Below are 13,183 nucleotides of genomic sequence, written 5' to 3'. Positions count from 1 at the left end.
CATCAGCTTTTTCCCCAAATAGTGCAGTCTGTGAAGCGCCTTTTGCGCACCTTGCTGACGAAAGCAGGAAGACCGGGCCCTACCTGGCCAGTAGGTGGGGGTGGGAGAGGTAGGGAGAAAATCGATGGCGGGGTCCCAAGAGCCTGCCGGGCTGGGGGGCGACGGCCACTTTCTGCCTCTCTGCTCCCTGGGCTTTGCGACTCCAGCACAGATGTGAACTGGCTTTATCACCTTCAGAGATGCTCACCTAGGCTCCCGTGGCGGAGATTAAGGCATGCCCCAACCTTTATCCGGCGCCAACACTTACAGGATTAGCTGCTTTAATTTCTTCGCTCACTGCAGCCCTGTGGGGCGGTGGGCATTACTGTTACTCTGTTTTATAGATGAGAAAATTGAGGCACAGAGATGTCAGGCAGCTGGTTCCTGCTCAGAGCTCGCGAACAGAGCAGAGATTTAGAGCCAGGAGCCTTAGCCTCTAAACTAGACTGGTGGAAAGGACAGGCCCCCGCTCTCAGGTCCAGATGGAGCGGAGGCTGCAGTCACAGGGGTGTGTGTCCCTGAGGGTGCTGGGGACCCGCTCCGCTCCACTCCCTGCCCAGACTCTGAGCCCTTGTGAGGGAGAGCCACAGCCTACTGAATTCATTTCTGTGTCCACACCCGGCCCCTGCCTGCTAAATGGGAGGTGTTAATAGTATTGGTTTATAACCTCCTTCGCTTTGTCATCGCTGAGTTTAATAAAACAGAGGAAACAGTGGATGAAATTAATTCTGGAACGAGGACGGGGGTTGGCCTTGTAGAAGGAATCGCGTGCAAACGGGCCTTGAAGGCTGGCTAGAGGGCGGTAGGGAAGGGCTGTGCGGGCAGGGCCTGGGTAGCCGGTGGCCCAGAGGTGGGGACGGGTTTGGAAGTCGGGCACCTAGGATCGAGTCGTAGCTGTGTCATTCCCGGCCTCATCACCTTGGGCAAATCCATTCCTCAGGGCCTCAGTTTCCTTTTCTGTTGTCACTTCGGGCTGATAAAGCCAACTCAGAGGAAATGAGGTGATCAACGAGGGTACTGAGAACAGTGGGTATTCTCTGAGAACGTGTGTGCCCTGCACTGTGCCTTGTATGTGTTATGTGTTCATGTCACTCTGTGTGCATGCTGTATGTGAGATGATGTGTGTATACACACACGTGCACGCTCACGAGGATCTCGTGGCCGGGCTGAGCATATAAAGAGCGCTCCGTAAACAATGTGTTCCTTCCTCCCTACAGTAATCCTGCTGACTGACCGGGGAGATAGAGTCCAGATCTCATGTCCTGTGGGCCTCTCAGGGCTTCTCACAAATGGGTCTGGGTCGTTCATAGCAAGTGTGTGCCCTTTGTAAGGTGGATGTTTCTGCCGGCGGCCTTTACCTGTCTAAGCTGGCACGTCCGTCTGGTTTGCACAGTAGGCCCTTTCGTGAGGGTCTCTTGGCAGGAAGACCCTTTTCCAGTAGGGCAAGACAAGTTATCCTGTACATATGGGTTCTCTGGTACTTGGCCACAGGCTGGGCCCCGTCTACAAGGACAGTGCCTGATGGAGATGTCTGGGAGGGGGAAGTGAGGGGACAGAACATAGAACTCGCTTGCTGCTACCGGAAGTGCCCAGCTGAGAGGCTTCCCTGAGTCCGCTGGGGGGCGGGGGGGTGGTAGGCATGGCAGGATAGAGAAGCACCCTCCCCTTGCTGGAGTCACAGGTGGGTCTTCCCAGGGCAGCCGCCAGGATCTCTGGGTGTGAGTCCTGCACTTCCCATGATGGTGTCTCAGGCCTCGTCCTCATCCAGCCACACGCTCCTGCCGGTCGTGACTCCATTCTGCCTCTAGCCATGGACAAGTACAGAGGCTGGAGGGAATGGGAACCCTGGAGCAGACAAGGCAGCCTGACTCTCTGAAGGTCACTCAGAGGGAGATGCCCAGTGGGTCCATCTCGAGCTCCACACTGAGGAGGACCATGGCCCTGCCTGCCCTCCCAAGCCCTCCCCGCCTCCTCACTGGGCCCTTTCTATGCTCGTCGCTCGCACCTTGCTACGCCATCAGCCTCCTTCCACAACTCATTCGGCAGCTGCCTTGAGCAGGGCCAGCTTCCTGACTATGAGGCCTGAGCAGCTACGAGACCCTGTGTCCAGAAGGGCCTTGCCGGTTTCACTACTGCCACCACCAGCTCCTGTAATGATTGAACAAAGGGCCTCTCCTCTTCATTTCCTAGTGACCTGAACAGTTTCTAGCACATTCTGTCGCTGCCATGCTCTTGAGGCTAACTCCTGGTACGGTGCAGAGGGCAGGACAGTAGAGACTTTGTTCTTCGCCTGAGTCTCTCACCTTGCGTCTTCATTGTTCTGTAGTTTCCTTGAGAGCAGCACCTCCCCCACCCTCCCGCCCCGAATCTTGGTTATGAACCTATAGAAGTCCCATGAAAGGTCTTGCCCTCCTACACTCTCCAGAAAGGCTTCTGACTGGCAGAGAGGTCAACAGAAAACAGTGGGTAGGACAGAGAAAGCCTGGCCATGGGACAGCACAGGCCGTGCGCCGAACCGTGTGTGGTCTCTGGGGTTACGGCTCAGTCCTCCAGCCTCACCAGAGAGAGCTGGGCTCCAGGCAGGACCCCAGATCTTTACACTGGAGTGGCATCTCCCCTGCCCTGTGCTTCCCTGGAACACGCTTGGGGTCTATCTCCCAGAAGAGGTGGTCAGCTTGGGGCTTCGGAGAAGCAGTGTCGGGCTGGAATCCTCTGGAACCTGACTGGAGAGGTGCGGCCTGAGTTGGAGGAGAAGCTGATCTTGGGGCAAGACCAGGTCAGGCCCCTGTCTTTCAGGAAGTTCCACAGAAGGTGCTGCGCAAGGGCACCACCACCCCCTCCCCCGCCAAGCACTCACCCGCCCGGAAGGCCTGCCCTTTGTTCCCTTCCCTTCCACCGACCACACAGTCAGTCCAGGTTGGTCTCTCTGGACACTAGTGAATTTTATCCTCTGACATGGGCTCCTCTCCCCCTGGAGGAGTACATCGTTTCTGACGTGCCCAGTTTGGGGTGAGAAGTGAAGCTGCAAACACTAGCCTCCAGGCCACACAGGGGTGCCTTGTCCTGGGTAGTAAATCAAGGCCACAGCCACAGGGCTCGGGTTTCCCCAGACCAAGGCCCCCGACTGGTTTCCCTCCCAGCCCCAGGGCCATGTGCTGACTGGGGCCGTTTATGTAGAAACCAGGGAAAAAACAAAAACCTTTTCACTTCCCAGACCTTGGCATCGTCCTCAGACTGCCAGCCTCTTCCAAAAGGTGCCCGGCAGGGAGCTTGCCTCAGCAAGGGCTGCAGGCCAGTTGGGCGAGGCGGCCACTCAGAGTAGCTACAGGGAAGCCGTCCCCACGACAGCCCCACTACCTTCTTCAAAAGCCGATGCTAAGTGGTCCCCCTGACGAGAGGGTGTGGCATGGGACCGGCTCCCTGGGCATGGGCCATAGCATCAGGCGGATCTGGCTTCCAACCCGGCCTTACCACACGTGGTATGGGTCTGCAACCACAGCTGAGGTGTCTAAGGCCCCTGGACCTCAGCTTCCTGTTCTGTAAGATGCATTTATACCTATAAAGGACATCATGGGGTCCCCGGACAGAATAAGACCGTGGAAGTTATATTAGATAGAAGCATCGTGTCCGTGTGTCCGTCCTGAGGTGGGTAACCGTACCATGGTTATGTAAAGACCTATGTTTACATTTAGGAAATGCATATCATCACGTACACACTGGACTCTTGTAAGGTTCAGGGAAAAACATTCACAGGTATAGATGTGGGTAGAGACACGCCTACAACTGTCCTTTGTACTGTCCTCGCACTTCTTCTGTGAAGGTCTGGAAACAGACCTCCTTGCTGTGTTGGGCCCCGATGGGCAGAGGCGCCCCACCTCGGCAAGCAGCCGGCACAGAACGTCAGAAGCCACACACGCAGGCCCACGTCCGGCCTCTGATTCATCCTCTAGAGGAACATGCCGCTGCCCTAACTGTCCTGCCGCTGCCCTAACTGTCCTGTCGTTAAAGGGTCCCGCTAGATCAGCTAAATCACTCTTCTTGTCCCGTAACTGTGCAGACCACACCCACTCCTCCAAGGCCAGTTTGCCAAACAAAGCAGCCTATTTGAAGATCGAAAATTTAAAGCATACCCTACCTTTGGAGGGGTTGGCATGCCCTTGGCATCCGGCCCCTGGCATAGGGTTGCTTTGTGGCTTTACCAGCCGTGAAACTGGAAAACGGAGACCTCGTCTTGCTAATGTGAGCTGTCGGTCACAAGTGGCCTCTGAGGCTCCTTACAAGCACGGATTCAAATAGAATTTCCTGCAAAATCTCTTGCCCCTCCGACCACACTGCTTTTTTCCAGGCGTGTTTTGGAGCTATAGCCGTTGTGAGAAGCTGCCGAAGTGGGTTCTGAGGACCAAGACTTGGAGATAGATGTTCCTTCCACAGAATCTGCCCCTGCCCAGGGCTACCCCAGAGAAAGCACGTACCTTAAGTGGGGTTCTGTTGGGGGCAGGGCTGAAATCGCTGGGACGAGAGGCCTGGTCAGCAAGACGACCCTTGCTTCTGTTGACCATGGGAAGTCAGGCACTTCCTTCCAGGCTGCCCCCTCCGGGAGCTCCCATGCCTGCCTCGTGCCCCATGGTGGAAGCGGGCCTCAGCGCCCACTAGCCCAAGAACCCGGCCAGACAGAGCCACGGCTGGAAGGAGGGCCTCCCGCTGTCCTGTCTGCTCGCTGCTCTTCACGGATCTCTTGTGGTAGCTATTCTCCGAAGACAGCCCTGTGGTCTAAACTCCCGGTATGCATGCCCCGTGTGGTCCCCTCCCACAATCTAGGCCGACCAGGTGTAACCAAGAACATGACGGAAGTGGCAGTGTGGCTCTCGGGCCTAGGTTATAAGAAGCCTTGCAGACTCTGCCTTGGTCTCTCGGGATTCTCATGCCAGGACAGCCCCTCTCTGGGACTCAGCCACCACGCTGTGAGAAGATGGAGAGCCGCGGGGAAGCCAGAGGTGGGTGCCTCCCATGGATGGTCCCAGCCGAACCTAGACATCACCTGCCGTGTGAGTGAAGAAGCCCCTGAGTGAACCTCCAGCTGAGTCCAGGCTTTGGCTCCAGCCCCAGCCACCATCTGACCACAGCTACATGAGAGACGACACCAAGAGCCCCCCTGGGCCCAGTCTGCTCACAGAACCACAAGAAAGCACCATCCACCATTAACTCGGCTGTTACTCAAGGCCACGAAGTTTGGAAGTTGTTAGGTACACAGCAGTAGATCCCAGGGATGTCGTGTGTGGCCAGATGACCTGAGTGTGTGACTGGAGCTGGGGAGACAGGCTGGTGTTCCCCCTTTGGGTTCTGACTGTAACTCGGGGTATTCGTGCCCGGTTCTCTAGCTTGCACGGGGCCCAGTGGGAGGGTAGTGGGGGTGGGGGAGGGTGACCCAAATGTGGTCTAACTCAAGACGCTCCAGAGGCTGGCAGGCCCGAAAATGACAGGGAGGCAGGTTGACCTATGAGTATGTGCTTTAACGTTAGGAGAACAAGACAGTCAGAACCTGTTCTCTTCGACAGAATGAGAGCTCTCAAGGTGGAGGCCTGCCTTATTTATGTCTGCTTTGCCCACAGCCTAGCACTTGTCAGGCACATTGAGTCCCTCAGCGTGGTTGAATTGAGAAGACTGGGTTTCCATGACCCTAACGAGCATGTGAGTCAGTGCATGCTCTGAACGGGACATCACAAGGGACCAGGGAAGTAGGGGCAGACCCTGGATCCCTGCTCCCTGAGAACTCACAGTCTGATGGAGGAGGTGAGGCTTCTGCCAGTCCGATGGGGGAAGGACATAGTTTTCATCCTCAGCAAGCCCCTGACCCACACTGCAGGGCTCAGAATGCAGGCAGAGAATAGCTGTTCCCTCTTTCCTCTTGTATGTTTTCAAAGGAGCTGGGGGCTGGGTGGGCAGGCCTCCTGGTCCAGAGAGATCTTTTGAGAAATCTTCAGCGCAGGCCAGGCCAGGCCAGGCTCCCTGGTGCGGTAGCTACCTTTCCCTGTCACTCAAGTGCCCAGGACGTGCCGGGATCCCCCAGAGAGTGCGTGTGCCATGGCCCCTGGCCTCGGGGAGCACTCACAGCTGACATAGCGGGTGGTCGACCGAACCCACGCAGCCGCCGCTGCCCAAAACAGCACCAGCAAAGACAGAGCAGAATTAAACGGAGCTGCCAGCCCTATTCAGTGAGAGGGAGAGTAGGTGGGTTTGTTTAAAATACTCCCATTACAGTCAGTTAACCTTTATGTTCCCTAAATGAAAACTGTATAAACCTGAAATTTTCGTTGATCAGGTTGCCTAGGAACAGGCAGCAGGTTTTCATAAGGCAATGCAATAGATTGTCACCGATAGGGCCATTAGGAAGTGAGCTGGTTAGCGGTATTATTCCGGATCCCGGTGCTGGCGTCAGGTAATTATCTGTCTGCCTCTGCAGAGCACACCCATCTTCCTGGGCTCGGGCAGGCTCTCGCAAATGAGCTTTCTCAGCCTGCTTCGGAGTCCCAGGGATGGAGCGTAGGAGCAAATTGTCACCCTGGGCTTATGAGAGAAATCTGAAAGACCAATTCTGATGAATGTATTTCGTTTTAATCACCTCGCCTTACCACTACTTGCAACAGTAACACTCAAAGCAGAAAACTTGGCAAATAAACAGCAATAACAAAATGCACCGCGGAAGTGAAAGAACAAAGTCACTGTAAGGCAACTTTGGTATGTCTTTGTAATATTTTCCCCATATAGGATATGCATATACACTTATTTATCTTCCACAAAGATCCTATCCCCATATATGATACGCATCTACACTTACTTATCTTCCCCCCACCCCTTACATTTAGGGTGACCAACCCTCCTGGACTGAGGGTTTCCCAATACTGTTGCATGTTATTATCAGCATACTTTTCTGTGGCTTCATAGCTTTCAGTCAGCTTGGATGAACCAAAATTGGCTAACTGATTCCCTGTTCTTGGACATTTAGGGTATTTCCTTTAGGAAAGTATTGTAATCAGTGCTTGTCACCACAGTAGCCTTATCCATACAAGTTTATTCTTATAAAGTAGGATTTTATCCTGCAAGTAGGATTATTAGGTCAAAGAATGCATACTTGTATGGCTTTCGATATTTTGTCTTGTTGCCCTCCAAAAAGATACGTGCTAATTCCTACCCCTCCTCCCCATACTCTCTGGGGCTCTGACATCAAGGAATCCTGTCATCGCAGCCAATCTGATAGATGAGAAGGTATCTTGTTTAGGAGTATCATTTGTGACGTGTGACATGAAAGATATGTCTAATTACTAGTCATTTGTGAATTGCTTGTTCATGTCGTTCACCCATTTCCATTTCGGGATGCTCATCTCTTTCTTTTTAATCTATAAAAACTCTTTGTATGAAGCTTATCAGCCATATTGAGCCTGAATATTGAGCCATTTTGTCCATGTTTTTAAAGACTGTGTGGTTATCACTCTTTAAAGAGCAAGAGTGAGTAATACCTATTATCTGGTGTCTCTGAAAGACCAGTTAATATTTTAGGTAATTAAAGCTTCCCCCAAGCCTTAAGCACTAAAATATTTTCTTAATGTTTATTTATTTTGAGAGAGAGAGAGAGCATGCAGGGGACGGGCAGAGAGTGAGGGAGAGAGTGAATCCCAAGCAGGCTCCACACTGTCAGCACAGAGCCCGGCCCAAGGTTCATTCTCACAGACCGTGAAATCATGACCTGAGCCAAAATCAAGAGTCAGACTCTTAACCGACTGAGCCACCCAGGCGCCCCAATGAAATATTTTTTTAATTGAAATATTTGGGATGAGAAGATTAGAGAGCTATCCATATCTCCAAAGTGGATAGCCCGTATAGGTCCCTTTAAAGCAAAGTATAAGGCACATAATGGAACTTCTTCATATCTCAGATACCCTGGCAACGATAGTAATTTTCTGTGTGATAGTGAGACCCTCAGCAGCTGTTGAGCCACGTGGAGTTTGGGCTCCTGTGCCATCTGGCCCCCTTTTAAATATGGTACCTGATTCTTCTCTTCTCTCCCTCGCTATGAGACTGTCATGCTGATACTTTTTGCTTCCATAAGCAGCCCTGCCCTACAGCATCCCATCTTCATCAGTGACGGGGCTGATTACCAGTTAACGATGTTTGTTAAGTTTGTCTGTAAACTCAAAGAAGTAAGCACAGAGCAGGCATCTGAAACACGCTCTTAAAAATAGTGCAGCTACTTCAGCAGGCAACGGTTTTACCTCTCCCCTGGAGTTTGTATTCTACATCATTAAGGTGGTTAAGTAAGTGACTTCTGGGTTGTGTGAGCAGAATAGGATTAAGAAATTTTGGAGGCAGAAGGGAAATGGGAAAGATTAGCAACCACTCGAAGACGTAGCTGCAGAATGAGAAACCTGTAATCCAGATGGACAGAAGCGGTGTTTAATGTCATTACTTCTCCCAGGAGCATGCTGGGGCAGGTTTTATGGAGACGGTGGCATCGCTGACCTAGAAATTTTAAAACTCCAGCTTCCAGACCTGCACCTGCCAGGATATGGCTTACGGCACATTACGCAAGCCTGCTGGTGTTCAGTTTTGTCATCTGTGAAATGGAGCTAAAACTAACTGGGCTGTGTCTTTAATAAGAGAGAGAATCAGGTGGCCTGATGTGAAGGGTCACCGGCCTGAAGGAATTTGCAAGCCTGTGAAGGGCCAAACAGTCGTGAGGGACTTTTACTACTGCTATTGTTTTTCTTCACAGATACACCCAGCAGCCATCGTCTGCACACGTCCCAGTCTGAGCACTCGGCGCCAGCACGTGTGTCTTCAGCCCGCGTCCCTGCCACCCCTCCAAACCCAATTTCATCCTTGTAGGTTTCTCCAAAGCAGGATTTGCAACAAGTGGCGTGTTTTCTTAAATATTTGTTTTGCAGGCCATTTACTCGGCTTGGCTATTTTTACAGTGAATAAGGAGCAAGGCTAAAAATACCTTAGCTGGTAACCAGATCCGTTCTGCATTTGACATTTACGTGGAATTCATTTGCATCTCATTTGTTCGCCTTTCTGTTTAACAGGTAGAATGTAAGAAAGCTCAGCCTAAGGAAGTCATGTTCCCACCGGGGACAAGAGGCCGGGCCCGGGGACTGCCTTACACCATGGACGCGTTCATGCTTGGCATGGGAATGCTAGGTGAGTCTGGGCGGGACCCTGGGGACACAACAGAGCCATCACGGACTATACACCCAGCTGGGTCATCTACCAGTCGGGCAAGCTGCCTTACCTCTCTGAACCTCAGTTTCCTCGTCTGTAAACGAAGGTGACAGGCCCCTTTGCAAGACATCTGTAACCATTAAATGAAGAGAGATAGATACATAGACAATAGATGGATAATAGGTAAATAGGGAAGTAGGTAGGTAGATAGGTGATAGATGATAGATAGATAGATCATCTTGTCCCATGCCTGGCTCATAAGAGCTGCTTGATACTATTTTATCACCTTTCCGCTCCCTTTTCAAAAGGAGAAGAGCCACCCCCGGGCCTCACTCCTCTCTACTAACTGGGCGTTCTTAAAGACCTAAGGACGCCTCGCGGCTTCACCTGTGTGAGCTGAGGCTACATTTTCTAAAACTTGGGAGAGGAGGGGGAGTGATGAAGGTGGGCTATAATCCTGTCTATTTAAATGATTAACATTTTTTCTCTTGGGATATCAGAATTTGCATTTAAATGGATGTTTTAAATGGCCTGTTTTACTCTTTATTTGCCAAAAAAAAAAAAAAAAAAAAAAAAAAAAAGATGAAAGACAAAGTGTGTTTGTTCCGACAAAAAATGATCTCTCCTGGCTTTTAGAGAAATTAAGTTGCATATTATGCCCCTTCCTTAAAGGTATCTCTGTCCGTCCTGCGCAGATAATTGAAAATCTTACCGCTTAAATGGCATGAAAAATGGAGAAAGCAGTGGAGGAGCGTAATGGTGTGGGTCGCAACAATAATTAGAAATTTCAAGGCGAGAGAACAGTATTTTAGTGCAAGTTATTGTGTGTCGGGAAAATACTAATTAAATGGGATAAATGGTAGTTAATGGTAAAATTCCATTCAGGCACAGGATCTGTCTAGTTTTAATGGATTTTCATTTGGTTTGGCTGAGTCCTCCTTCTATATTGTTTGATCGGCTCTTTGTGTGTTTTCAGATTTGCAGCTCTTTGAATCGTTCCTGGCTCAATTTTAAATGTATAAAACTAAAAAAAAAAAAAAAAAAAAAAAATATAAAACTTTTCTTGGCGTTATAAATTCTTAAAAAGAATTGTATCTATTTTGTCTGAGGAAATAACAAGGGGAGGTAAAGTTATTTTGTGGAACTTTAAGAAATGGAAAGAGATGCCATGAGAATTCCTGAAACTGGCTGGAATGGTACTTCTTCTGGAAGGAATTCTTTCGGTTTAACCAAGTTGCGATGGAAATTCCTATGTACTTCTTTAAAAATTGGCCAAACGATTCTAATGCTGATCTAGAAGAAGAAACACATGAGACTGAATAAGGAAAAGTTTTCAAAAGAGTAATGAGAAAAGGCCAGTTTGACCAAATAGCAGAACATAGCACAAAGCTACGGTAATTAAGTGGTGTGGTATATAGGGATGTGCCTGTTGATAGAAAGTTAAAGCACCTGAACTAAATGTATTTCTGTGTATGAGTATCATTATTATACAGAAATGACTTTTAAAAATCAGTGGGAATTATCTCCTGGTTGGCTAGGAGACACTTGGCTAGCTCTTGCTTAAAAAGTCACTTTTATGTGGTTTTTACTTTATGTTGTATACCAAAAGAAGGTCTGAATGGATTAATAGTTTTAAATTTTAAAATCACATCTTAAAAGAGTTGCTGCCTGCTGGCATGGGGAGTCTTGAATTTTCAAGGTTGAGTATAAAGGCCCTGGGGCATAAATCCTTTTTAGGATCAGATCTTCAGAAGTGCCCTATCTTTCTGAGTCTAACTTGATGCCCTTGACATGCTGAGGAAAATGGACTGTTTTCTTCAGGTGCAGAGGCGTGAGGCGAAGCCAGCTCACTCTTGTCAGTTGCCACAGAGCAAAGGTGCAAAGGTCAACGTTCGCCCCAGACTGTGTAGGCAAGGGCTGGGGACCGATGTCTCCATGGACACCCAAGCTCGGATCTCTGAACAGAGGGCACCCAGTGGTTTTAAGATGGGAGCCAAGGCAGGGAGGCTTTGTCGAATCTGGGAGGTGTTCAGGGGCGAGTAGGCTTTGAGCACCTGCTGCGTGCCTTGCCCCGGGGTTGGTGCTGGGAGACAGTGCTTATTAACAAGGCAGATGTGGTCCCTGCCCTCTGAAGCTCGTGGTCCGGTGAGCGTGACAACAGTTAACAGCTAATCCTACAGATAGTTAGTTATCCTCATAGAGTTATGGGGTGCTTTAGGATTACATAATAGAGAATGGAACTCAGTCTGAGGAATCAGGGAATACCTCCCTGTGGAGGTGACCTGTTAGCGGAGCTGAGAAGGTGAGCAAGCGAAGGGTGATCCAGACAGGAATAGCCTTAGAAAGTCAGGGTCCCCGTGTGGAAACCTGAGAGCCCACTGGCCTGGCGGAGGGGTCACGTCCACACGGGGCATGTGCGAGGAGGAGTGCCAGGCTCGGTGCCTCCAGGATTAGCTTTGACCCAGCTGGTGATGGGCAAACCCTCGTGGTCTGTGATTGGCTTCTGCTTCTTGAGGGAGGGATGTGTGATGAGTGATGAATGGCAGGAACTCACTCCCCTGCCCCACTTATTTTCCCATCTCTCATGGTTGAAGTTATGCCTTCCCTGAGCTGCGGTAAAGAAGTAATTGTTGGTTAAAAATGTTGTCGTGGTTGAATCTATTCGTCCTTGAGTTATGACCTCCCACGGGCCACCCCCCCCCCCAACACCACCAATCAACATCCCTGCCACTTAAGGCTTTTGCCTTTTGCCCATGGAGGTCTGTTGAGGCTGTTACCAGGCAGAGCCCCCAGGCCTCAGCCAGCCCCACCTCCTGTCACAGAGGTTTTCCTCCTTCTCCAGTCAAGCATAGAGCCCTTTGGATGGAATTGGTGGTGTTAGCCTAGCCTCCACCAATTGGGACGTGGGGGCTGGGTAAGCCAGTGGGGAGAGCCTTGGACTTGAGAACCAGGAAGTCTGGACTCCTCACCCCATGAGCTGTGTGACTTGGGACAAGTGACAACATCTCTGTCCTTCGGTTACCCCATCCTTAGATAGGAATATGGGAAACTCTCACTTCATAGGGTTGTTGATGATAAATGAAACCATATCGTGTCCATCCAGTGCTACACTTCATCAAATCCAAGGTATCGTAGGTGGTGAAATTCATCTTTGTACAAACATTCAGAAAGAAAAATAAATATGCTGTTAATTAACCTGCACCAATGCTTTCTTATCACAATGACCGTGAGATAGAGCCTACTTTCCGAGATGTGAAAATGTGAAAAAATAAAAAAATGCGTGTCTTCCAGTCAACAAAATACAGCAGTACGTACTCAAATTGGGAGCTGTTATTAGCAAAGTAGTGGGGAGCCCCAGGCCTTCCCACCCAAGCAGGTGCCCAACACCCTTCCTGCCAGTGACTGGGAACACAAAGCAGCAGGTGTGACTTGTGCTGTGGCACCTGTAGTCTCCTGCTCTATTCAGACCCTCAGCCCAAGGAGTTGGATTATCTTTCTGCCTCCCAACAAAGATCCGTGCACAGGGCTCCCGGCCTCATCAGACCCCAGTCCTCCTGAGGCCCCAGCCACTATGGTGAAGGCCTCCAGACATTCGCTGAGATGGGCTTCCTGAGAGCTGCCAGAATGTTCCCCCAGCCAGGAACCAGCTCAGCCCAAGGTCCAGGTGGAAGGGGTGAAGCACGCACAGCGCCAGGGAACACACTCACAGTCTCACGGCCTGGTTGGCCTCTTGCCTCCTCGGCCAGGCTGGAGTGTCTGCCGAGCCTCTGATGCACTTGCTGGAGACTCCTGGAGCTGCCCTTCGCTCGCATTGGCACAGCCTGGAATCCCAGGCCTCTGGACTCTCTGGGCAAGGAGAGTGCCATCTGCTCTTTCACTTCTTCCCTCTTACCACGGTGGCATCGGGCGGAGTCTGATCCTTCGCTAA

At 50.7% G+C, this 13,183-nt stretch overlaps 1 protein-coding gene across 5 annotated transcripts in view; it reads left to right on the top strand.

Annotated features, from left to right (window-relative positions):
• Positions 1-13,183, top strand: part of MSI2 (musashi RNA binding protein 2) — a 389,744-nt gene that overhangs the window by 320,614 nt on the left and 55,947 nt on the right. For all 5 annotated transcript variants that reach the window (XM_030296485.1, XM_030296484.1, XM_030296482.1 and 2 more), the window contains exon 9: positions 9,120-9,234. In XM_030296485.1, coding sequence (XP_030152345.1) covers positions 9,120-9,234 — 115 coding nt within the window. The remainder of the gene's footprint in view (positions 1-9,119; positions 9,235-13,183) is intronic.

The sequence above is a fragment of the Lynx canadensis genome, chromosome E1 (genome assembly GCF_007474595.2).
Source record: "Lynx canadensis isolate LIC74 chromosome E1, mLynCan4.pri.v2, whole genome shotgun sequence".
NCBI classification, from domain to species: Eukaryota; Metazoa; Chordata; class Mammalia; order Carnivora; family Felidae; genus Lynx; species Lynx canadensis.
The sequence above is the reverse complement of the archived record's forward strand: the minus strand, read 5'-3'. Positions and strand labels throughout refer to the sequence as shown.